We start from the raw sequence: 23,705 nt of genomic DNA on the forward strand, positions 1-23,705 counted from the left end.
GAGTGGGCATTCTATGTTGTGTGTCTAGTTTTCCCATTTCTATGTTTGGCCTGATGGTTCTCAATCAGAGGCAGGTGTTAGTCATTGTCTCTGATTGGGAACCATATTTAGGTAGCCTGTTTTGTGTTGGGTTTTGTGGGTGGTTGTCTTCTGTCTTTGCACCAGATTGGACTGTTTTGTGGTTTCACATTTGTTTTTGTAATGTTCACGCTTTATTAAACATGTTGATTTCTAACCACGCTGCGCTTTGGTCCGATCCTTCGTCCATAGAAGAAAACCGTTACAGTATGGCTATGATGACCATTGGTACACATCAAGCAGTGTGTTAGCTCAGCTTTCCAAAATGATGCTGAAAATCTACTGTGTCTGGGGAGAAATTTACCATATCGAGTGCACAGACAAAAGAACTTTCAGTGATTATTTTTATCACACACACACAGTAACAGAGGCTGCTCTAGGGGTGGAGGTTCCAGTGAAGAGGCAGACACTTTGATACGGTGCAAACTCAGAATGAGGGTGATTATTTACGGCGGTGAGGTGATGCAGGCGGAAAACTGTACACCTCCCAGCAACTTTTAGAAAAAAATACTTTATATCAGAGTTGTGCCTGTTGTTCACACGCATGTCTGCCCTCTCATTGGCTAGAATGGTCCCACCTGATCTTGCCTCCTCCCAGCTGCCTTCCATTTTTTGAAGACTTTTCTTTTGATTGTTAGAGGGGCCACTTGAGTATCTGGTTGACATAATGGATAACCTCCCGTCGCAGCAGGAGGCTACGTTTGCAAACAATTCTTTTAACTTTACACAGCGATTACAGAAACCTCACTTGAATAGTGACATTGATAACAGAAGGCATGATAAGAAACGGTAAATTCGGCGAACTCTCCACCGGCGTTTCTCTCGTTTCCAGGCTACATCAGCAACATCGAAGGACAAGGCATCATACACATATTACATTCAATAAAGGGACGTGCATTTCATAAACCCACAAACCGTTTCCGCGTGTGGTCATTTAATATGTAAACACACATACATACTCACACACAAACACACACACACACCGCAGGTTGTCAACATCAATGTGTGTTTGTGCAGATGTGACAGGAATCAAGGAAACGGTGACGGCACCAGCTTGAAATTCATGGCCATTTCGCATGAAAGTGGCAATAACAATTGACCAACAACAAAAAAAACTTGTACAATACTGCTGAGGTTTGCAGAGGAAAAGAAGGACAGATGTGTTAGTGGAAATGCCCCTGTGCCTCTGTGGTTGTGCCATTGCAACCAGGCACATGTAAATGTGTTCAACTTTAAAATCTAGGAGAATATTTATTTTATTTTTAAAGTTGGTCTTTTGAATGAATACGGCTATGGATCTGCTGGAGGCCCTGTGATCATGGAGTGCAGTATTGGGAGTGCAGCGCTAGATTACCTTGTTAGAAGCTACTGGGTGGAGACAAGTCTGCCCGCCTGCAGTGAAGTTACAAAAGACCACAATGGCGTCTGACTGACATCCCAGGTTAGGGTCGATCCAGAACAGTCCTATAGGCACCACAACATCCAACCCCAGAGAGAAAGAACACAGTCATACGGATAACAAATACTTGCTATTCTAACTAAATAGACGTCTGTAGATTATTCATAGAACGTTGATTGATGGAGATTGGGACAAAGTGTCCATGACATCTGGATAAGTTCTGTGAAGCAGTTTTAGGAGGTTTTCACCATCAGAGAGCTGGTGTTGGCAGTCCAACAGGTCCTTACAGAACCGTGCTGGGTTCTCCCGGGTTCCCAACGGCTTCTTCATGCTCTCGATCACACCGCTCAGGTAGCGCAGGGTCTTAAAGATCTCTGCGTTGTGGTCTGGGAGGGACATCTCGGTGTTCTGGTAGGTCTAGGTTAGCAGGGTTAGCATAGTTCACACAGGCCATAGTGTTGCAGCAAAGGAAGAGGTTAGAGGACAAAGCCATAGAGACAGCCAAACCAAAGCATGGACACATGGATGGAACACGCATGTAGTGGATCAAACATGAATACATGCAGACACATGCATACACAAGTGTGCATGCACAGATACACAAGTGTGCATGCACAGAAACACAAGTGTGCATGCACAGAAACACAAGTGTGCATGCACAGAAGCACAACTCGTACTCATCCACAGAAACCCCATGACATACGATGTTTTGGAAAAGTTGCATTGATGTTTTTAGGATGTGTGCCAAGCAAAGTGTTTTTTTTTGTACATGTGTACCAATCAATTAAATGAGGTTTATTTGGAGGCATGTTCCCACACATGTGGAAAGGCAGAGTATAAAATAGCAAAAAAAAAGAACAGAAAGATTTTTGTTAATAATTTTTTTATTGTAAAATCAACACTTAACAGTGACTGTATTTACAGTGGATGTTGACTACAGTTATCTCATTTTAAAATGTGCAATAGGTTGAGTGCTTTACCTCTGTCCTTAAGGCACCATTGGACTCCAACGGAGAGTTATACTCGATTCGTCTCTGAGGACACAACACCAACATATGCAGTTTAGTCGCATAGAAGAGCAGTACACCAGGACCTGTATCAACAAATCTACAAATTCTTCAAAGTAGTGGGGGGAATATTAATCAATGTTATTAAAAGTCCCTCCCTGATTACCACGTAGTGTACATATTGCTTAAACAGAAATGCAATGACATTTCAGCTTTGCTGTTTTAATTTCATGGTTATAGTTCTAAATGGCTGTTGAAAGCAGCTCAGACAGGGAAGGAAAGGCCACACAGATAATGCTCTGCTACTATGCTACCGCTGGCCCTGCAGCCATGAGACTGTTGCTTCTTCCCATTCCTTCAAAAGCCTTATCTAAGCTTAGGCTGGCACCAAGCCTAGGACAGAGACTGAGAGAGTGTGTGTGTGTGGGGGGGGGGGGGGGGGTAGAGAGATACACCGAGAGAGAGAGACAGAGAGAGAGAGAGAAACAGACAGACAGACAGAGAGAGACAGAGAAAGAGAGAGACAGACAGACAGAGAGAGACAGAGAAGGAGAGAGACAGAGAGAGAGAGAGAGGAAGATACAGAGAGAGAGAGACAGAGAGAGAGAGACAGAGAGAGACAGAGAGAGAGACAGAGAGAGAGAGAGACAGAGAGAGACAGAGAAAGAGAGAGAGAGAAAGAGAAAGAGAGAGAGAGAGATGCCTTAGGGCGAGCATATTTGACACGCTCCAGATTTCTTATGGCCAGATTTTGTGTGAAACTCAGCGAGATACCTTGCCCTTACCCTATCCTGTCTTCCTGCTATTCTCTCTAAGCCAGCTAAACACCTCCGCCAGTCTTTCTGGCAATGAGGTCTGGCAACTTCAGTGCAACTGCCCCCACACCCATACCTGACCTCTCCTCTAATCTCTACGTGACAAGTGCACTCGTAACCAACAGGAACAGTTTCGTTTAGGTGAATTAACGTCAATATAGAAACGTTGGCCTGAGTGCTTCTAACTGACTATAAATCACCTACATAAATAGCTTACATAATGGATGTAAGATATACAATGGCTAAACAGTGGGTTCCAGACAAAGAGAAATGATCTATTAAGATGATGTAATTGATTGACCATCGGTGAGTCAGACAGGATACTTACAGCCAGGCCAGGAGCACCTGGGAGACCCTGGGAGAGAGAACACAGACCGTATTTGGACAGAAACACAAAATAAACAGAACTGTCAAGCAAACACAACTCCGGTAGGTAGTATAAAGGGATATTGAAGCTGGTAACCCACTGGCTGCTGGATCACTCCCTACAGACTTCCCCACAGGCAGCTTGGGAGTTTAAACCGGCAGCCCTACAGCTACCGGCCCACCTCTCTAACCTCAAGGCTACCGCCTCACTAAGAGAGGTTAGGACATAATGTAGTATTGGAAGGGGAACACTTACTCTGGGACCTGGATATCCCTGTGGTCCCTGGGGTCCCTGAGAAACAAACACAACATCATGGTGTTACAATGGCGTCCAAGCAATGACAACACAATGTTTAGCATATCTGATGCACCTGCAGTACTCTATCAACTTCACACAAAGATTGAATATGTGTTGATATAAACATGATACTTTTGATATATACCTGTTTTAAACAAATCCTATCATTACATAATCATGAAGTACAGTCAGAAGAGTTGAAGAGCTGCAGTCAGTATCTGGGGCTCTGCTTGTGTTTCTGTAATGGAGCTCTATCGCCCCCACTGGCTGAGGAGGGAACTGACACCACACTACTACAACAGCAGCAGCGGCAGCAGCCTTCGGCAGGGCAGCTGCTTCTTATTAGTGTGTGTCTCTCTCTACTGTGTGTGCGACTGTCTATGAGTCTGAGAAGCTTAAAACAGTTCACTTGGCAGAGTGGGAGCCGTAATAGAGGACAGTATATACAATAACCCCCACAGGAGATCCCAGAGCTAACACTATGACACAGCATTTCCTGCACACTGTTTACATGAGAGGCAGAAAGTACAGTAAGGCCCCATGCGTGGCTCGCTGTGCACTGGAAATCACTCTGCAACAGCTACCTTCCTCATGATCCTGCCCAGGCACTGTGGCCGTCTGCTTTTAACCTCGGAATACACTGACCGTCACGCAAGTTCACGCAAAGCAAACAAGGTCACGGAATTAATGGGATCATTTGTCTACACACGCGCACCGTGCAGGAGGTGTCATCTTTAGTTGACCATTTAAACACCTACCCATCAACTTGTGGTTTTCCTAATGCTTACTGAGTGTAATGGATTATATGACTATGCAGACTTCTCACCATTTCCCCGTGGCTTCCCTTTGGCCCCCTCGGTCCCTTTGAAAGAGAGAATATGACTTTTGAATACAGTGGTTTATTTTCAAAAGTACAGGTGCCCTCGGCTCTTTTAACTCTTTTGTTCCTGTAGTATAATGCCCCTCATATAAACACAAGTAAACAGACCTGTAACACACCACCAGGTAAGTGTGACTAGATTGGACAGATCACATAAAAATGATGGAAACGAACACCTGAGGTTTGACCTTGATTGATTTATAGTTTATGGCTGAGGAGTCATGAATTCACACGCTCTCTCTCTCTCTCTAGTCTAGAAAGATGTCTGACTTTGACAACAGAGCGGATTATCAATTCATTTTGGTATATTTTGGCCTGACAGTTACGGACAGTTTAAGCGGGAGGTAGCCTAGTGGTTAGAGCGTTGGGCCAGTAAGGTTGCTGGATCAAATCCCTGAGATGACAAGGTAGAAAATCTGTAGTTCTGCCCAGAACCCACTGTTCCCCAGTAGGCCGTCATGGTAAATAAGAATTTGTTCTTTAACTGACTTGCCTAGTTAAATAAAGGTTACCGTTAAAAAAAATAGCAACACATCAACACAGAGAAAGGATTAGTGCCAAATCTTAGAATGGATCATTTAACCTGTCTCTCACATGCGTGCAGTCACTGTGTATAGAGTCAAATTGGCAGATAGACATTGCACAAGCACACACATGGACACGTGCTCACACACACTGGACCTACAGGTTTCCCCATTGGGCCAATCATCCCTTCTGGACCAACAGGTCCACTGAAACCCTGAAACAGACACATAGAGGAGAGATCAGCACACACACCACGTATATACATAATGTATTGCAACAGTAAGTGCTAATGCAATACTTACCAGAATGCCAAGAGGACCTTTAGGACCAGGTATGCCTTTGAAACCCAAATCTCCATCTGGTCCCTATGAAAAACCCAGAACACAGTCTTTTGTTATTAACAACCCTTTTTATTTGCCAGTGGAGGGAATAGAATAGCTCATTGAGAGCAGGCGAGGGTGATCAATGTCTGTGGTGATCTCTCAGAGCCTCTGACTCACCTTAGGTCCTGGAAAACCAGTGAAGCCAACCATCCCTAGGTCTCCCGACTCCCCCTGCAAGCCAGAGACACACGCACACGCGCACACAAACAAACACACACACACACACACACACACACACACACACACACACACACACACACACACACACACACACACACACACACACACACACACACACACACTCTGATGCAACTGGACCACAAATGAAACACGCAACTCAACCACAAGGCAAAGACACTCTGATATAACTGAACCACAAATTAAACACACAACTCAACCACAAGACAAAGACACTCTGATATAACTGAACCACAATTGCAACATAGAAGCAAAAAACAAATACACTCTCACTGAACCACAAAATGCTCTGACAACTGAAAAAACCTCTTGCTGCCTCAAAAATGGAGTGTGCACTGTAAAGTTTGTAAGCTATGTTATGAAACCATTTAACCTAGTTTGTTTCCCCTCATCCCAATCCCCCTCCCTGCTACAGTATGTGTTCCAGACAGGGGTTTGGTCTCTGGTTTGGTCTCTGGTTGCCCTCTCATCCATTACCCTGTATAACTCCAAGGAACCTGCAGATCCCTCACACAAAAACTGCGGCTCAAGGACGGTCTTACTGTAGACCGTAGCACATTGGGGCCTAACTGTCTGAGCAACCCTTAGGTCTGTCTGTCTGTCTGTCTATCTTTCCTCAGCAGTAACACAAAAAAAGCTACGTGTTTGCACAGTTCAATCATTCACATCCTTCAGCCGGGTCCATTTTCTCTAACCAAGAGGTTTGGCCTTGAAACTCTCTCCCCTGAAATACGCACGGTAAGGTGATCCAACCGTAGGGACTTGAACCAGGTCTCTATTTCACCAGCAGCAATGGAGGTGGTGGTGCGAAAGAGAGATGTCGGGAGGGATGGAGGGAAAGTGGAGGGATGGAGGGTGTTTTTTTGGGGCGAGTGATATAAGAAAAATGGAGCACCTTGTTTTTTGGTCCCTGAAGTGAGAGTCGGGTAAGTCTCACATAAGCCGGCCTTGCCAAGTGGAATGTTTCCATTCCTTGTCTCACCTAGATCATTTGTAACTCGTCGACTCGGGTGGAAAACTGTGAGCGACGCACATTTTTGACCCCAGCACAGAGCCCCTACGGCTATATATAGAGCTTCCAGGTAATAAAGAATGTATGTGATAGGGTTATTAACCCAGGGCAACAGAGCAGAGAGAAGAACTAAACGCCTTATTATGAGCTCATCTTTGAATTAGTGTCAAAGCAGTACATAACAAACCAACGCTCTATGATATATATCTATTTTTATTTATTTTTTATTTATTTATTTTTTAACCAGGTAGGCCAGTCGAGAACAAGTTCTCATTTACAACTGCGACCTGGCCAAGATAAAGCAAAGCCGTGTGACACAGACAACACAGTTAAACATGGGATAAACCAAACGTACAGTCAACAACACAATAGAAAATCTGTATACAGTGTGTGCAAATGAAGTAAGGAGGTAAGGCGATAAATAGGCCAATAGTGGCGAAAAAACTACAACTTAGCAATTAACATTGGAGTGATAGATGTGCAGATGAGGATGTGCAAGTGGACGTGCAAGTAAATATAGTACCTCAACACATTGCTTAAACCTTTGGTGAGCTGTTGATGTCAAATATATGAATCTTTTAACAAACTGTGACCAGTTAGAAGGCAGTTGGCGATATTCTAAAATGACTGGATGGATGGGGAGCACTCACTGGTTGTCCTTTGAGTCCTGGGTCACCTATTCTGCCTTGGTCTCCGGACGACCCCTCCATGCCTTTGATTCCTGGGGTTCCCCTCTCTCCTGCCAAGCCAGGCTCCCCCTGGAAACAGCACATAGAGGTCAGGGGTCAGAGGTTATAGGGTAGAAGGTAGGCCTGGTCCCAGATCTGTTTGTGCTGTCCTGCCAAATCCATTAGTCATTGTCATGCCAAACACCATAGGAGTTGGTTATATAGTACAGATCTGAGGCTAGAGTAAGACTAAGGTTGATGGTGGTACGATGGTACTGATACGATGGTACTGGTACCTTCTCTCCAGCGGGCCCCCTCTCTCCGACCAACCCAGGCAGACTAAGTTCCCCCCTGGGACCAGGTAGTCCTGCTACCCCCTCTTGCCCCACGGTGCCCCGCTGACCCTGAGGAAAGAAAGCACAGAGACACAGTCAAAAAAAAGCCTGCTAAACAAATGGTATGTGTAGCCAGTGACTAAGTAAAAGTGACATTTAAATCAGCACTGATTCATGGGCCAGGTTCTGTATTTGAAAAGTCTAATAAATACCTAATGAATATGATATTGATCAACTTGTCTGTCTGTGTCTGAAAAGAGACATTGGCGTTGACAGTCAGACATTTATTTGACAGTCAGCCACGGGCTTTTTTTTGTTGGTATTTTATTAGGATCCCTATTAGATGTTGGAAAAGCAGCAGCTACTCTTCCTGGGGTCCAAACAAAACATAAAACATGACGTAATACAGAACATTAATAGACAAGAACAGACATATCCACACGTACACACAAACTATCTAGGTCAAATAAGGGAGAGGCGTTGTGCCCGTGAGGTGTTGCTTTATCGGTTTTCTGAAACCAGGTTTGCTCTTTATTTTAGCAATAATGTCTCTCTATAATACTGTACGCTTTCTTGAATTTGTTCTGGACCTGGGGACTGTGAAAAGACCCCTGGTGGCATGTCTGGTGGGGTAAGTGTGTGTAAGTGTGTGTAAGTTGACTACGCTTTGACAGTGAGACATTGAATTTGACAGTCAGACATTGACAGTCAGGTCTCTAAACAGTAGCACTTAAGTAGGTCTTTCCTGACTCATAATCTTTCCTGACAATTTGCTTCAAAAACGTCCATCAAAATGACTGACTGTTGTTGAACTGTTATAGCGCACTGAGCCGCCGGCAACCACAGTCGTTCCCCGTTCCAACTGCAGGCCAGCGGTGGGCCAGCTGCACGTACAGCAGCTACTGTTCCTGGCTCGATCGCCGGCTGTGAGGCGCGAGGATAACTCGTGACACCGCCAAACGCTGAGAGAAAAGGATCCCTCCAAAACGGCAGGAGAAAGTGGTTGGGAATTACAGAGGTCTAGGTTTTGTTGGTAGAACCTCAATCCCTGGTCTTGCATAAGGACGGGTAATGTAATTGTCTTGTTCATCAAATCAGCGAGGGGTTTAATTAACTCTGGCTTGGATACTCAGGACACGGCATGCCCATACACACTTATTCGTACACTACCCACTCAAGTGGAACTAATAGGCAATAATGTCCCATCCTACTACACAGTAAGGGCTTTGGTCTGAGAACCACATTGTTCTTTCTTAACCAGACATGTTAACATTAGGTCAAAAGTCAAATAAATGTAATACACATAAACCTCTTTGTTTTTAGCATTACTACTCTGGCTAAGAGGCTTGAGCAACTAATGTCCTGCCTGCACCCAATGGAATTAACGAGGGTGAGACGATGTGAGAGGTTTCTGAGCAAGGAGGCATGGGAGACGGAGCGAGAGAGACAGAGTGGCAGAGAGGAGAGAGAGACAGACAGAAGGAGACAGTGAAAGACAGAGTGATAGACAGCTAGTGGTCATACTGTTTTGTCAGTAAGAAGATACTAGGTCTGGGGGATGGTGGTCCATTCAGGGGGACACAGAGGCTGGTCTATGCTATGGTGCTCATCAGTCTCCTGCTTATTTTTCACTAATAACAAGGGCTCCTCTGACTCTGTCTGACACAGGTTAGACCCACAGAGAGCAGGCTCCAACGAAAACAGCCGCTGACCAGGAGGGTAACCTTTCACTGGTTATGCATTTCAATTCTAAACATGGACATGGAGGGAGAGGAAGAGGTGGAGAAGAAAAGGAAGAAAGAAGAGGAGGAGGATGACGAAGATGGGGATGATGGTGACAAAGAGTTGAACAAGTAGAGGAGGAGGAAGGGGACAGAGTGTACTGTAAAAGTCTGTCCCTCCAGGGTAGCGGAAGCAGTCGTGTACAGTATTGTAGCTATGTGTGTAAAATCACCATGGCTGTTTCCTGCTAGGATCTCCCTCTCCGTGTGAGAGAGTCTGTGTGTTTTCACCGTAAACACCTCCCTCCCTAACTGCCTCTGTGCTACCAGACCTGCTTCTTATGTAACGGACAGACAGGGTGGCTAATACTGAAGTCCCTACACTGCCGGTCTGGCTGTCTGGGGAGCAGGGGAAAGGACATCATGCATAAAATCCCTGCATACTCAGGGCCGCTGGGGCTGCAGACTTCAGTAGAAAGAATCCCATTGAGCTCTGACCACAGAAACCCAAACAAATCAAATAAGCCATTTAATGACCAGTCATTTTCCGCCGAATATCCTTCAGCACTTTAAACACAGCTGGTGGAGCAGGGCCCGTATTCATAAAGCATCTCAGATAGTAGGAGTGTTGAACTAGGATTCGTTTTGCCTTTTAGATTATAATTACTGGACAGGGGGGACCTGATCCTAGATCAGTGCTCCTACTCTGAGACACTATAAGAATGCGGGTCCAGAAGGAGAGGGAGATGGGAATGGGAGCCATATTGAATCCATTAAAAGCTCAATTTATCCGGTGATATGTGGATTTAATGGATTACAGAAGTCTTTCATCCTGATCGCAGTCTAGCCACACTCACATTTATAATGTGTTGTCTTAATCTACTTAGTAATGGGATAATCTCATAACTTTATTCGGTACATTCTTTAGTTTGTCCTTTGTTGGAGATTTCCTGTGACATAGCTGTTGTGATTACGTGTTACGTGGCAGGAGAAATAGACGAGTGAGGTTTTTGAGCAAGGAGGCATGGAAAAAATACCATGCTATTGTCTGAGGAGAGTCCACAACAACAAAACTCTTTTATCACGGCAACTGGTTTGATACATTCACCTCTGAAGGTAAATAATGAATTTACACTCAGTAATCTTGCTCTGATTTGTCATCCTGAGGGTCCCAGAGATAACATGTAGCATAGTTATGTTTGATAAAAAATCTATTTCTATATTCAAATGTAGGAACTGGGTTCTACAGTTTGAACCCCTGCTGTCTCTGGCCCCTCGTCCACCCCGCCCGGCCATCTAGATGTGTGGAGTTGAGTGTCTTTTCATTCCTGGGAGTGTGTAAACTTAAATGTTGTATTACCATAGCATTTTTGCATGTTCTCTATAGGTATGTACCTGAAAATGTATCAATTGACCAATTCGGGAAACATTTGGGCAACCTACTGGCAGACTTGATACAAAATATTGTGTAGTGATGTAATTCTTCCCTGGATCAGGCTGAAACTTTGCACACACACTGCTGCCATCTGGTAGCCAAAATCTACATTACACCTAGACTCCTATCTGAATGAATGGCCTTTCTGTTGCATTTCAAATTTGATGCAAAACAATGTAAATAGAAAATGCATTTTTTTGGTTTGTATTATCTTTTACCATATCTAATGTGTTATATTCTCCTACATTAATTTCATATTTCCAACAAACTTCAAAGTGTTTCCTTTCAAATGGTATTTTATTTCACCTTTATTTAACTAGGCAAGTCAGTTAAGAACATATTCTTATTTACGATGACGGCCTACCCCGGCCAAACCCTAATCCAGACGACGCTGGGCCGATTGTGTGCCGCCCAATCACCAGTTGTGATCCAGCCTGGAATCAAACCAGGGTCTGTAGTGACACATCACTAAGCAAGGTTCACTATCACTAAGATGCAGTGCCTTAGACCGCTCCGCCGCTTGGGAGCCCCAAATATGTATCCTTGCTTCAGGTCCTGAGCTACAGGCAGGTAGATTTGGTTGTCACTTTAGGCGGAAATTTTAAGAAAGGGTCCTGTCCTTAAGAGGTTTTGAAAAGGTAAAAATTAATTAAAAAGGTGGATCGTAAAAATCACTCGGATTCAGACAGCGTGTCAGACTGTCACCCACAGAGATTTAACCATGCTGAGAGAATGGCTCTTAAAAATTCAATTACTCAATGCAATAAATCCCCTGATTTACTGTGACCTACTGTATAGCATGGAAAGGGCAAGAGTTAATATAGGGATAGATTGAACCAGAATTTGGGTTTACAGGAGACACTGAATATGGCGATTCTCCTTTAAACTCAGGAAGTACCCATTCAACTTCCCATTCACCAGCTTTCCAAGCTTAATAATGTTTGGTACTAACCAAAGAGTGGAGCTTCGATGAGCAACTATTTTCATTACTGCCATTACGGCCAGTATGTACTTCCAAACAAGGTCTAAATAAAATGGTACATGCAACTGAAAGAAAGGCTTTGCCTGAAAATAATCTAAATAGTGTTTTTGCGTACCTCTTCTGCAATATTAGTAATGGAAATAAAATACACCAAATAAAACCTATCTAGAAATATACAATCACTGTAAAAACATACCCTATATTGTCTACTTTCGTGCTGCTGGATCAGCCGACCTGTGCGTGGCAGTAATGAGTGATTTTATTGGAGGTGCAGAAGAGTTGGATTTTGTGCATGCCCACTTGGTCAAAAACAATACATGGATTCTTTCCAGACAAGGCATTTTTTCAGATGCATGTAACTCGTTATTTACACATTATTTGGAAGTACATACCGGCCGTAATGGCAGGAATGAAGATAGCAAAACTCCCTCCTATGGTAAGTACTGAACGTATTTTGACAATATTAAGTTTGAAAAACTGATATATATATATATATACACATACATACACACACACACACACACACACACACAACCAGTCAAAAGTTTGGACACATTCAAGGGTTTTTCTTTATGTTTACTATTTTCTACATTGTAGAATAATAGTGAAGACATCAAAACTATGAAATAACACATATGGAATCATGTAGTAACCAAAAAAGTGTTAATTCAAAATATATATAGCCACCCTTTTCCTTTATGACAGCTTTGCACACTCTTGGCATTCTCTCAACCAGCTTCATGAAGAATACTTTTCCAACACTCTTGAATCAGTTCCCACATATTCTGAGCACTTGTTTGGCTGCTTTTCCTTCACTCTGCGGTCTAACTCATCCCAAACCATCTCAATTGGGTTGAGGTCGGGTAATTGCGGAGGCCAGGTCATCTGATGCAGCACTCCATCACTCTCCTTCTTGGTCAAATAGCCATTACACAGCCTGAAGATGTGTTTTGAGTCATTGTCCTGTTGAAAAACAAAGGATAGTCCCACTAAGCACAAACCAGATGGGATGGCGTATCGCTGCAGAATGCTGTGGTAGCCATGCTGGTTAAGAGTGCCTTGAATTCTAAATAAATCCTGGACAGTGTCACCAGCAAAGCACCGCCACACCATCACACCTCCTCCTCCATGCTTCACGTTGGGAACCACACATGCGGAGATAATCTGTTCACCTATGCTGCGTCTCACGAAAAGACAGCTGTTGGAACCAAAAAAGTTTGGACTCATCAGACCAAAGACAGATTTCCACCATTCTAATGACCATTGCTGGTGTTTCTTTGCCAAAGCAAGTCTCTTCTAATTATTGGTGTTCTTAAGTAGTGGTTTCTTTGCAGCATTTCGACCATGAAGGCCTGATTCATGCAGTCTCCTCGGAACAGTTGATGTTGAGATGCGTCTGTTATTTGAACTCTGTGAAGCATTTATTTGGGCTGCAATCTCAGGTGCAGTTAACTCTAATGATCTTACCCTCTGAAGCAGAGATAACTCTGGGTCTTCCTTTCCTGTGTCGGTAGTCATGAGAGCCAGTTTCATCAAAGCGCTTGATTGTTTTTGTGACTGTGTGTGTGTGTCAGAGGAGGCTGGTGGGACGAGCTATAGAAAGACGTACTCATTGTGATGGTTGGAATGGAATCAATGGAACGGTATTAAACACATCAAACATATGGAAGCCACATGTTTGACTCCGTTCCATTGATTCCATTCCAGCCACTACAATGAGCCCGTTCTTCTATAGCTCCTCCCACCAGCTTCCACTGGTGTGTTTGTGTGTGTGTGTGTGTGTGTGTGTGTGTGGGACAGGATAAGTTGACTGATCACTGCGATTTCGGACGTTTGAAAAGGTCCCGAGAATGTCGATATATGCATTCCTCTGCGCTCACCGTAAAAAATGGTTGCCCAGCACAGGGAGCACACTCTAGATGTGTGGAGCCAGTGTGCGCTGCTTAGACCCCTGCGCCGCTCAGACCCCTGCGCCACGGCAGTTCACAATGTTCTAGCAAGCCGTGAGAATACATGAGAATATTGATGATACCTGGTGGTAATTTTGTTTTAAACCTTCCCCAAACCATAGCCCTAATCTTAACCACTTGAAATTAAACTTAACCCTTTGAGTTGTTTCTGTTTTAACCCTGTAACCACGCATGATTAACCCTGTAACCATGCGGAATTAACTCTGTAACCATGCGGAATGAATGCGTCAAAAATAGACTGTGATCTTTTTGGGATATGATGCCTACCTGTCGCCCAGCCTTCCCTGGTAAACCTGGTAACCCAACTATTCCTGGGAGGCCGTCAGGCCCAGCGTATCCCTCCATGCCTCTGGGTCCGGGTAAACCAATGGCCCCCTGGGAAATACAAAATAACAATATCAGACTCAATCTGTCAAGTCTCCATGGAAATACTTGTAAAGGCATTAGCTATGGGAGCTAACCTGAATGTTCAGGTCTCAGCCAGACAAGGTCACTTATCGCTAGTGCAGTTGATCCAACCAGCTACGCTACGATTCACTAACACTCTCATCTCCCAACCTTTTCCAGTCCCCCCCAGTGCCTCCTCCCCCATTAATTGGCTGTATATACATCTACCTTCAGAGACATCTGGAATTAAGAGATGCATTCCTGACTGGCAGTGATGGACTGGGATCTAAAACTGTTTTATGGAAAATAAAGGGAAGTTCATTTTGACCTCAACCTATTGCTATGTTCTAATGTTGTAAAGACAGACTATTCTGTATACTGCACTGAACATTCTGTCTTGCTACTTCAACAAAACAAACCCAATGAAATGTCACTTCATGGAGAGTATACACTACCGTTCAAAAGTTTGTGGTCACTTAGAAATGTTCTTGTTTTTGAAAGAAAAGCATTTTGTTTTGTCCATTAAAATAACATTAAATTGATCAGAAATACAGTGTAGACATTGATAACGTTGGAAATGACAATTGTAGCTGGAAACGGTTGATTTTTAATGATATATCTAGATAGGCGTACAGAGGCCCATTATCAGTGTAACAGTATAACTTTAGACCGTCCCCTCGCCCATATCCGGCTGACCAGGGACCCTCTGCACACATCAACAACACTAGCTAGCCATTTCACATCCGTTACACTCACCCCCCTTTTGACCTCCTCCTTTTCCGCAGCAACCAGTGATCCGGGTCAACAGCATCAATGTAACAGTACAATTTTAGACCGTCCCCTCGCCCATACCCGGGTGCAAACCAGGGACCCTCTGCACACATCAACAACAGTCACCCTCGAAGCATCGTCACCCATCGCTCCACAAAAGCCGCGGCCCTTGCAGAGCAAGGGGAACTACTACTTCAAGGTCTCAGAGCAAGTGACATCACCGATTGAAACGCTATTTAGCGCGCACCACCGCTAACTAAGCTAGCCGTTTCACATCCATTACATCAGCAACCATCACTCCTATGTTCCAATGGCACGTTGTGTTAGCTAATCCAAGTTTATCATTTTAAAAGGCTAATTGATCATTAGAAAACACTTTTCCAATTATGTTAGCACAGCTGAAAACTGTTTGAGCTGATTAAAGAAGCAATAAAACTGGCCTTCTTTAGACTAGTTGAGTGTCTGGAGCATCAGTATTTGTGGGTTCGATTACAGGTTCAAAATGTCCAGAAACAAAGATTTTTCTTCTGAAACTCATCACTCTATACTTGTTCTGAGAAATGAAGGCTATTTCATGTGAGAAAAGGCCAAGAAACTGAAGATCTGGTACAACAATGCGTACTACTCCATTCACAGTACAGCACAAACTCTAACCAGAATAGAAAGAGGAGTGAGAGGCCCCAGTGCACAACTGAGCAAGAGGACGAGTACATTAGAGTGTCTAGTTTGAGAAACAGCATCCCAGAGTCGCTGTTGACGTTGAGACTGGTGTTTTGCGGGTAACTATTTAATGAAGCTGCCAGTTGAGGACTTTTAAGGCGTCTGTTTCTCAAATTAGACGCTCTAATGTACTTGTCCTCTTGCTCAGTTGTGCCCCGGGGCCTCCCACTCCTCTTTCTATTCTGGTTAGAGTCAGTTTGCGCTGTTATGTTTCTCAGAACAAGAATAGACTGATGAATTTCAGAAGAAATTTCTGGCCATTTTGAGCCTGTAATCGAATCCACAAATGCTGATGCGCCAGATACTCAACTAGTCTATAGAAGGCCAGTTGTATTGCTTCTTTAATCAGCTCAAACAGTTTTCAGCTGTGCTAACATAATTGCAAAAAGGCTAATGATCAATTAGCCTTTTAAAATTATACACTTCGATTGGCTAACACAACGTGCCATTGGAACACAGGAGTGATGGTTGCTGATAATGGGCCTCTGTACGCTTTCGTAGATATCCCATAAAAAATCTGCCGTTTCCAGCTAAAATAGTCATTGACAACAATAACAATGTCTACACTGTTTTTTCTGACGAATTTTATGTTATTTTAATGGACAAAAAAAAAGGGTTTCTTCCAAAAACAAGAACATTTCTAAGTGACCCCAAACTTGTGAACGGTAGTGTATGTTCTGGACATAGTTATGGAGTGCTCTGTAAATACCATCACTCAGCATGCTCTCCTCAATAACTCTTTCTGTGTTGTTTCCATCACTCCATGACCTCCCCCCATCTCTCCTTCCCTGTTTCTCTCTCACCCTCTCCACTTCTCTCACCCTGTTTCTCCCCCATAAAAACCAGTCCATAAAGATGTAAATGTCCTCTCCAAGAAACGTATTGCATGGGGTTTGTTTATTGTAGTACTGTAGTACAGAATGTACGGTTGAGTATATCTCTTTCCTCCCTCTGTACCTCTCTACATCTCGCTCATCTCCTTCAGTCTTCACTCTATGTCCACTCTGCATTGTGGTGATGCGATACTTACTTCAACACCAGCGGTCCCAGTCAGGCCCCTCACTCCTTTCTTTCCTTCTAAGCCCTGTAAAAATGCACACAGACACACAATCTAATAATATACACATTCACATAGACAGATACACATAGATAAAGACAGATACAGACAGATACACATAGATACAGACAGATACACATAGATACACATAGATACACATAGATACAGACAGATACACATAGATACAGACAGATAGACATAGATACAGACAGATAAACATAGATAAAGACAGATACAGACAGATACACATAGATACAGACAGATACACATAGATACAGACAGATAGACATAGATACAGACAGATAGACATAGATACAGACAGATAGACATAGATACAGACATATACACATAGATAAAGACAGATACAGACAGATACACATAGATACAGACAGATACACATAGATACAGACAGATACACATAGATGCAGACAGATACACATAGATACAGACAGATACACATAGATACAGACAGATACACATAGATACAGACAGATAAACATAGATAAAGACAGATACAGACAGATACACATAGATACAGACAGATACACATAGATACAGACAGATACACATAGATACAGACAGATAGACATAGATACAGACATATACACATAGATACAGACAGATACACATAGATAAAGACAGATACACATAGATACAGACAGATACACATAGATACAGACAGATACACATAGATACAGACAGATACACATAGATACAGACAGATACACATAGATACAGACAGATACACATAGATACAGACAGATACACATAGATACAGACAGATAGACATAGATACAGACAGATACACATAGATACAGACAGATACACATAGATACAGACAGATACACATAGATACAGACAGATAGACATAGATACAGACAGATACACATAGATACAGACAGATAGACATAGATACAGACAGATACACATAGATACAGACATATACACATAGATACAGACAGATACACATAGATGCAGACAGATACACATAGATAAAGACAGATACACATAGATAAAGACAGATACACATAGATAAAGACAGATACACATAGATACAGACAGATACACATAGATACAGACAGATACACATAGATACAGACAGATACACATAGATACAGACAGATACACATAGATACACATAGATACAGACAGATACACATAGATGCAGACAGATACACATAGATACAGACAGATACACATAGATACACATAGATACAGACAGATACACATAGATACACATAGATGCAGACAGATACACATAGATACAGACAGATACACATAGATAAAGACAGATACACATAGATACAGACAGATACACATAGATACAGACAGATACACATAGATACAGACAGATACACATAGATACAGACAGATACACATAGATGCAGACAGATACACATAGATAAAGACAGATACACATAGATAAAGACAGATACAGACAGATACACATAGATACAGACAGATACACATAGATACAGACATATACACATAGATACAGACAGATACACATAGATACAGACAGATACACATAGATGCAGACAGATACACATAGATAAAGACAGATACACATAGATACACATAGATACAGACAGATACACATAGATACAGACATATACACATAGATACAGACAGATAGACATAGATACAGACAGATAAACATAGATAAAGACAGATACAGACAGATACACATAGATACAGACAGATACACATAGATACAGACAGATAGACATAGATACAGACAGATAGACATAGATACAGACAGATAGACATAGATACAGACATATACACATAGATAAAGACAGATACAGACAGATACACATAGATACAGACAGATACACATAGATACAGACAGATACACATAGATACAGACAGATACACATAGATACAGACAGATACACATAGATGCAGACAGATACACATAGATAAAGACAGATACACATAGATAAAGACAGATACAGACAGATACACATAGATACAGACAGATACACATAGATACAGACATATACACATAGATACAGACAGATACACATAGATACAGACAGATACACATAGATGCAGACAGATACACATAGATAAAGACAGATACACATAGATACACATAGATACAGACAGATACACATAGATACAGACATATACACATAGATACAGACAGATTCACATAGATACAGACAGATACACATAGATAAAGACAGATACACATAGATACAGACAGATACACATAGATACAGACAGATACACAGACAGACAGACAGATACACATAGATACAGACAGATAGACATAGATACAGACAGATAGACATAGATACAGACAGATACACATAGATAAAGACAGATACAGACAGATACACAGACAGACAGACAGACACACAGACAGACAGATACACATAGATACAGACAGATACACATAGATACAGACATATACACATAGATACAGACAGATACACATAGATAAAGACAGATACAGACAGATACACATAAATACAGACAGATAGACATAGATACAGACAGATACACAGACAGACAGACAGACAATAAATCCTTAAAGAATATATTATTTGTATCGTGTGTGATTACTTTAGGCTTAGTTCTTTACTATAAACTAAATGGACGTATACATATAGAGTTCTGTGTAGTGCATGTTTAACTCATGGACCTCTAGTCTTGTGTTACTCTAGTAAGGTATATATTTCTAAGAAGGCCTAACGTGCATGCAATATGTGAAGACCACATTCAGGCTCTATTCAAAACTCCACGCCAAGGTGAATACATTCACAGGAATCCTATCTCTATACAGTATCCACTCAATCTGAATAAATAGGCCATGTCTTAACAAGTCAAATGTGTTTAGAACTAGGTACAGTATGTAGATAACCCAGTTTGTGTTAGGAAATATGTAGATCAAAGAATAATATACATAAAGAGCTACATTCCATGAAGAGCAACGTTATGTAAGAAATAATCATTTTCACAGCTGAAAATGTATATTCACATTATTAAGCTGCAGTTAAAATCATTCAGACTTCAAGTGAAATAATTCAGACTTGAAACAAAAATATTCTGATTTGAGGTGAAGTAATTCAGACTTGAAGTGAAGTAATTCATTTTTCCCAAAAGTTTAACTGATGCCAACGTTTTGCATTCCAGTATATATTCTCAAGCTTGCCTTTCGTGTTCAGAGAATAAAATAAGAAAATGAAGAGTTGAAGCATGAAGTGCACAGTGGGTGGCCAAACAAACAATTATCTTCTTTCACCCCCCCCCCCCCCCCCCCATTTCCCTTCATTCCTCATTCCTCTTTCTCTAATATCAAAGGCACCGATGTTCAACCCTGTCTGCATTGTTTTGGCCCAGTCTGATTTCATGGCAGTAAAATCGTTTTTGTCTCTCCCTTCAAGTTTTCTGTTATGAGGAGGTAGCAGAACCAAGCAAAGGCGAGAGAATGCTTACACGCTGGCACTTCAGATCGTTGATCGAGAGCAAACAGAGGGATAGGTGAAAACCAGTTATCTCTCCGATTATCTAACAGCTATCATGCTAGGAGTTGCAGTTTGGAAGTGAGTGTCTCCTCTTCTATCATAGTACGGACAGGTGATTGCTTATTAAACCTAACCCTCATTGTGTTCAGAGCCAAGGAAGCCTGTAGCAAGGCTTCTACAGTAGCCTGGTGATAACACTTTCTTGACCATCTACAGTGTACTGTAACAGTTCATCTAGAGATCTAGGGAAACATGATTTAACAAACTCTGTCCTTTCCTTTCCCCAAGCCTGGAGCAGCATTAATCACACACACGCACCTGAGTTCCCATTTCTCCTTTTGGGCCCTGTTCTCCAGGTTCCCCTGGTGTTCCCTAGACAACAAAATTGCACTTATTTGATTTATTCTTATGTCAATGTGCAAAATGTGACACAGAAATCAATGCTGATAAGACCTACACAGAGTATTGTATTGGACTTACAGGAAGGCCTGGCGCTCCAACAGCCCCACGATGTCCAGTGGTACCCATATGACCCTGAAAACAACAACGAGACAAACACATTATATTCGGGTGAAACACTACAGCCACAAAGTCACTTCAACTGGGTATATAAACGAGGAGATTAAGTCAGGTCATTTAGTGACAGCTAGGGGTCAGGGGACAGTCAACTGTGTCTTGTTCCACTATGTGCTACACAAGGTTATCAGAGGTAAGCCTGGTCCTTCAGGTTGAAATGTTTCACAATAACAATGTGGGAGTGTTAAACAGTGTGCAAGTATCGATATTTCTTTCAACAGCAGTAAACACCATATGGTCCTCTAAGGTGCATACCATATGAATAACAAACCCACATAGTACTGTAGTTCCCAGGCCAAGCTGTGTAGGTACTTCTTTTATTACAGTGGGCTGTAGGTGGCTCAGACTAAATGGGCTCTATAAATTTACCACTAAGTGGGGGGAAGCCCCATAGGTCGACCCGCCGTGGAGGCACGAGCGCGCACACACACACACACACACACACACACACACACACACACACACACACACACACACACACACACACACACACACACACACACACACACACACACAGGTAGAGTTATGGACCTTTAGTTTAATGGAATCCTGAAAGTCACTCAAGCCTCTCAACAAGTGCCAAATAAAGATTAGCCACTGTGACTTTGAACCCAGATCCAGTTCAGCAGAAAAATGCTTATAAATGCTTAATGGCCCAGTGCACTCAAAACACTTTCCTGTCTTTTATATATTTCCAAACGAGGTTGGAATAATACTGTGAAATTGTGAAAATTATGATAATGCCCTTTAAATGTAAGAGCTGGTTGAAAAGACTGCCTGAAATTTCAGCCTGTTTTGGTGGGATGGAGTTTTGGCCTGCCTGGTGACATCACCAGGCGGTAAATTAGTTAATAGACCAATAGGAAAGCGAGTTCTCTACCAATAACAGCTATGTGTCAGTCTTCCCCTCCCCAATTAGACCAATGTCAGACAGTCCTAGCAAAATTCTTGCTTGAGAAATTGCTCTTGCTAAGAAGCATTTAATTTTCTTCCTTTTGGCAATTTTGATTGAAAACAATCACAGTTAGCTACTTAATTGTTACTCATTGCATTGGGCCTTTAAAGCTATCTCTCTCTCTCTCTCTCTGGCAGACTGTCTGAGGAGGGCTGCGTTTTGGGAAACTATTTATAGGAGGGGAGAAGTCTGGCAAATGTCCCACTGGGGATTCTGGGATTCCACTCTCCACGACTTTCATCTTGTACTGCTAACTTCACATCTGACTTGAACTGTTTGTGTGTGTTTCATCAGTGTGAGTTTTCAGTGTCTATGCCAATAGCACCAGATTTCCTCCTGGCTTATCGCTAGGAATTCAGTAATCCGGGATGCTCTGTGTCTCAGATATGCATGTGTGGTCTCAACAGGCCTGCTTTTCAACCCAGCACCAAAAAAAAGAAAGGAAGCAGAACAGAAAAACAACCTGAAATGTGATTTTGTGATACATTTGATGTTGTGGTTTTTACGCTGGTTTTACCTGATATCCCTCATCTCCAGGCTCTCCGCGATCTCCTCGCTCGCCCGGGGGACCCTGCCAAAACACACACACCATCAGATGAGTAGGGCGACCACTTTGTGACAAAGTGTACATTTAGGGCTCTGAATATGTTGAGGAACAGCTGTATTTCACCTTAAACACTCTGCCATGGATCATCTTAGTTTAGGCTGGAGTGAAACACTAAGGACCAGTGTTTCTGTCATAGTATGGGCTTTAGCCACAATACCGTCTTTCTCAAAGGTTACACTACTTACAATCTGTACTATACTACTACTATACCACTTTGGACATCCACTCTCTTGGACCTCTGTTCAGCATGGTTGGACAGCTATACCTCAAGCAACACCACTATTAGAAAATTCTTGTATAATGCTTTAATAGGGTGACATTCTGACTCACCCCTAAGACACACACTCATAGGAAAAGGAAGGATAAGTTGAAGGAAGGCAAGACCTACTGGTTCACCTAGTGGCCCGGCAGGTCCTGATGTCTTACTGTCTTCTCCGGGGTAACCCTGAAACACAACACGCCAAAGTATCACACTCTGACACAACAAACTTAATCAGCTCATAACTCAGGACATTTGGCCTAAAATATGCTGAACACGGAGATCTAAGATTTGTCGAGCTCTATTTGAATAAGCCTAATGCAATGGTACATCTAAGCTCTGGTGGTAACGCACTAGGTCCAGGAGTGCGTCCTCAATATTTCCACAGCTGTTATTATGAGCTCAATAGCTGGCGGTGACACAAGATGGTGGTTTTTGATGAATAAACGAGTTGTACGTGTAACGAGGGTTTGACCACTCACTGGCCAATCAAGACATTCCATGGCTTAACACTACATGTCTCAAGTTCTGCAGGTTATTGAAGGTCTTTGCGCTGTCTTCAACTCCGACTCGGCTAGGGGCATGGAATATCCTAGTCCATTAAGGCTTGATACTACAGCTTATTAAATAGCATAGGCTACAGTAATGAGTGATAGCAACAGAAGAAGAAAAACATCCAGTGTTTTGCTCAATATGTTCGTAGTGTTGACAGTCAACATTGTTGTAATTGGCTGTAACGAGTATTTGGCCTTTACGCATCGCACTTCTCCTCAAATAAAAAAAGACTGCTTCCTGTAAATTGTATTGCATGTGTGAGGCACGTTC

General features: G+C 42.5%; 1 protein-coding gene across 1 annotated transcript in view; it reads right to left on the reverse strand.

Annotated features, from left to right (window-relative positions):
- LOC109897213 (collagen alpha-1(XXIV) chain-like) overlaps positions 1 to 23,705 on the reverse strand; it is a 187,836-nt gene that overhangs the window by 3,562 nt on the left and 160,569 nt on the right. Inside the window, exons 42-58 of the mRNA XM_020491764.2 lie at positions 23,010 to 23,066; positions 22,532 to 22,585; positions 20,964 to 21,017; positions 20,802 to 20,855; positions 16,981 to 17,034; positions 14,340 to 14,447; positions 7,926 to 8,033; positions 7,612 to 7,719; positions 5,869 to 5,922; positions 5,671 to 5,733; positions 5,529 to 5,582; positions 4,790 to 4,825; positions 3,922 to 3,957; positions 3,628 to 3,654; positions 2,458 to 2,511; positions 1,726 to 1,894; positions 1,433 to 1,542 (exon numbers count right to left, since the gene is read on the reverse strand). Of these exons, the coding sequence (XP_020347353.2) occupies positions 1,433 to 1,542; positions 1,726 to 1,894; positions 2,458 to 2,511; positions 3,628 to 3,654; positions 3,922 to 3,957; positions 4,790 to 4,825; positions 5,529 to 5,582; positions 5,671 to 5,733; positions 5,869 to 5,922; positions 7,612 to 7,719; positions 7,926 to 8,033; positions 14,340 to 14,447; positions 16,981 to 17,034; positions 20,802 to 20,855; positions 20,964 to 21,017; positions 22,532 to 22,585; positions 23,010 to 23,066 (1,200 nt within the window). The remainder of the gene's footprint in view (positions 1 to 1,432; positions 1,543 to 1,725; positions 1,895 to 2,457; positions 2,512 to 3,627; positions 3,655 to 3,921; positions 3,958 to 4,789; positions 4,826 to 5,528; positions 5,583 to 5,670; positions 5,734 to 5,868; positions 5,923 to 7,611; positions 7,720 to 7,925; positions 8,034 to 14,339; positions 14,448 to 16,980; positions 17,035 to 20,801; positions 20,856 to 20,963; positions 21,018 to 22,531; positions 22,586 to 23,009; positions 23,067 to 23,705) is intronic.

The sequence above is a fragment of the Oncorhynchus kisutch genome, linkage group LG10, assembly GCF_002021735.2.
Source record: "Oncorhynchus kisutch isolate 150728-3 linkage group LG10, Okis_V2, whole genome shotgun sequence".
Classification (NCBI taxonomy): Eukaryota; Metazoa; Chordata; class Actinopteri; order Salmoniformes; family Salmonidae; genus Oncorhynchus; species Oncorhynchus kisutch.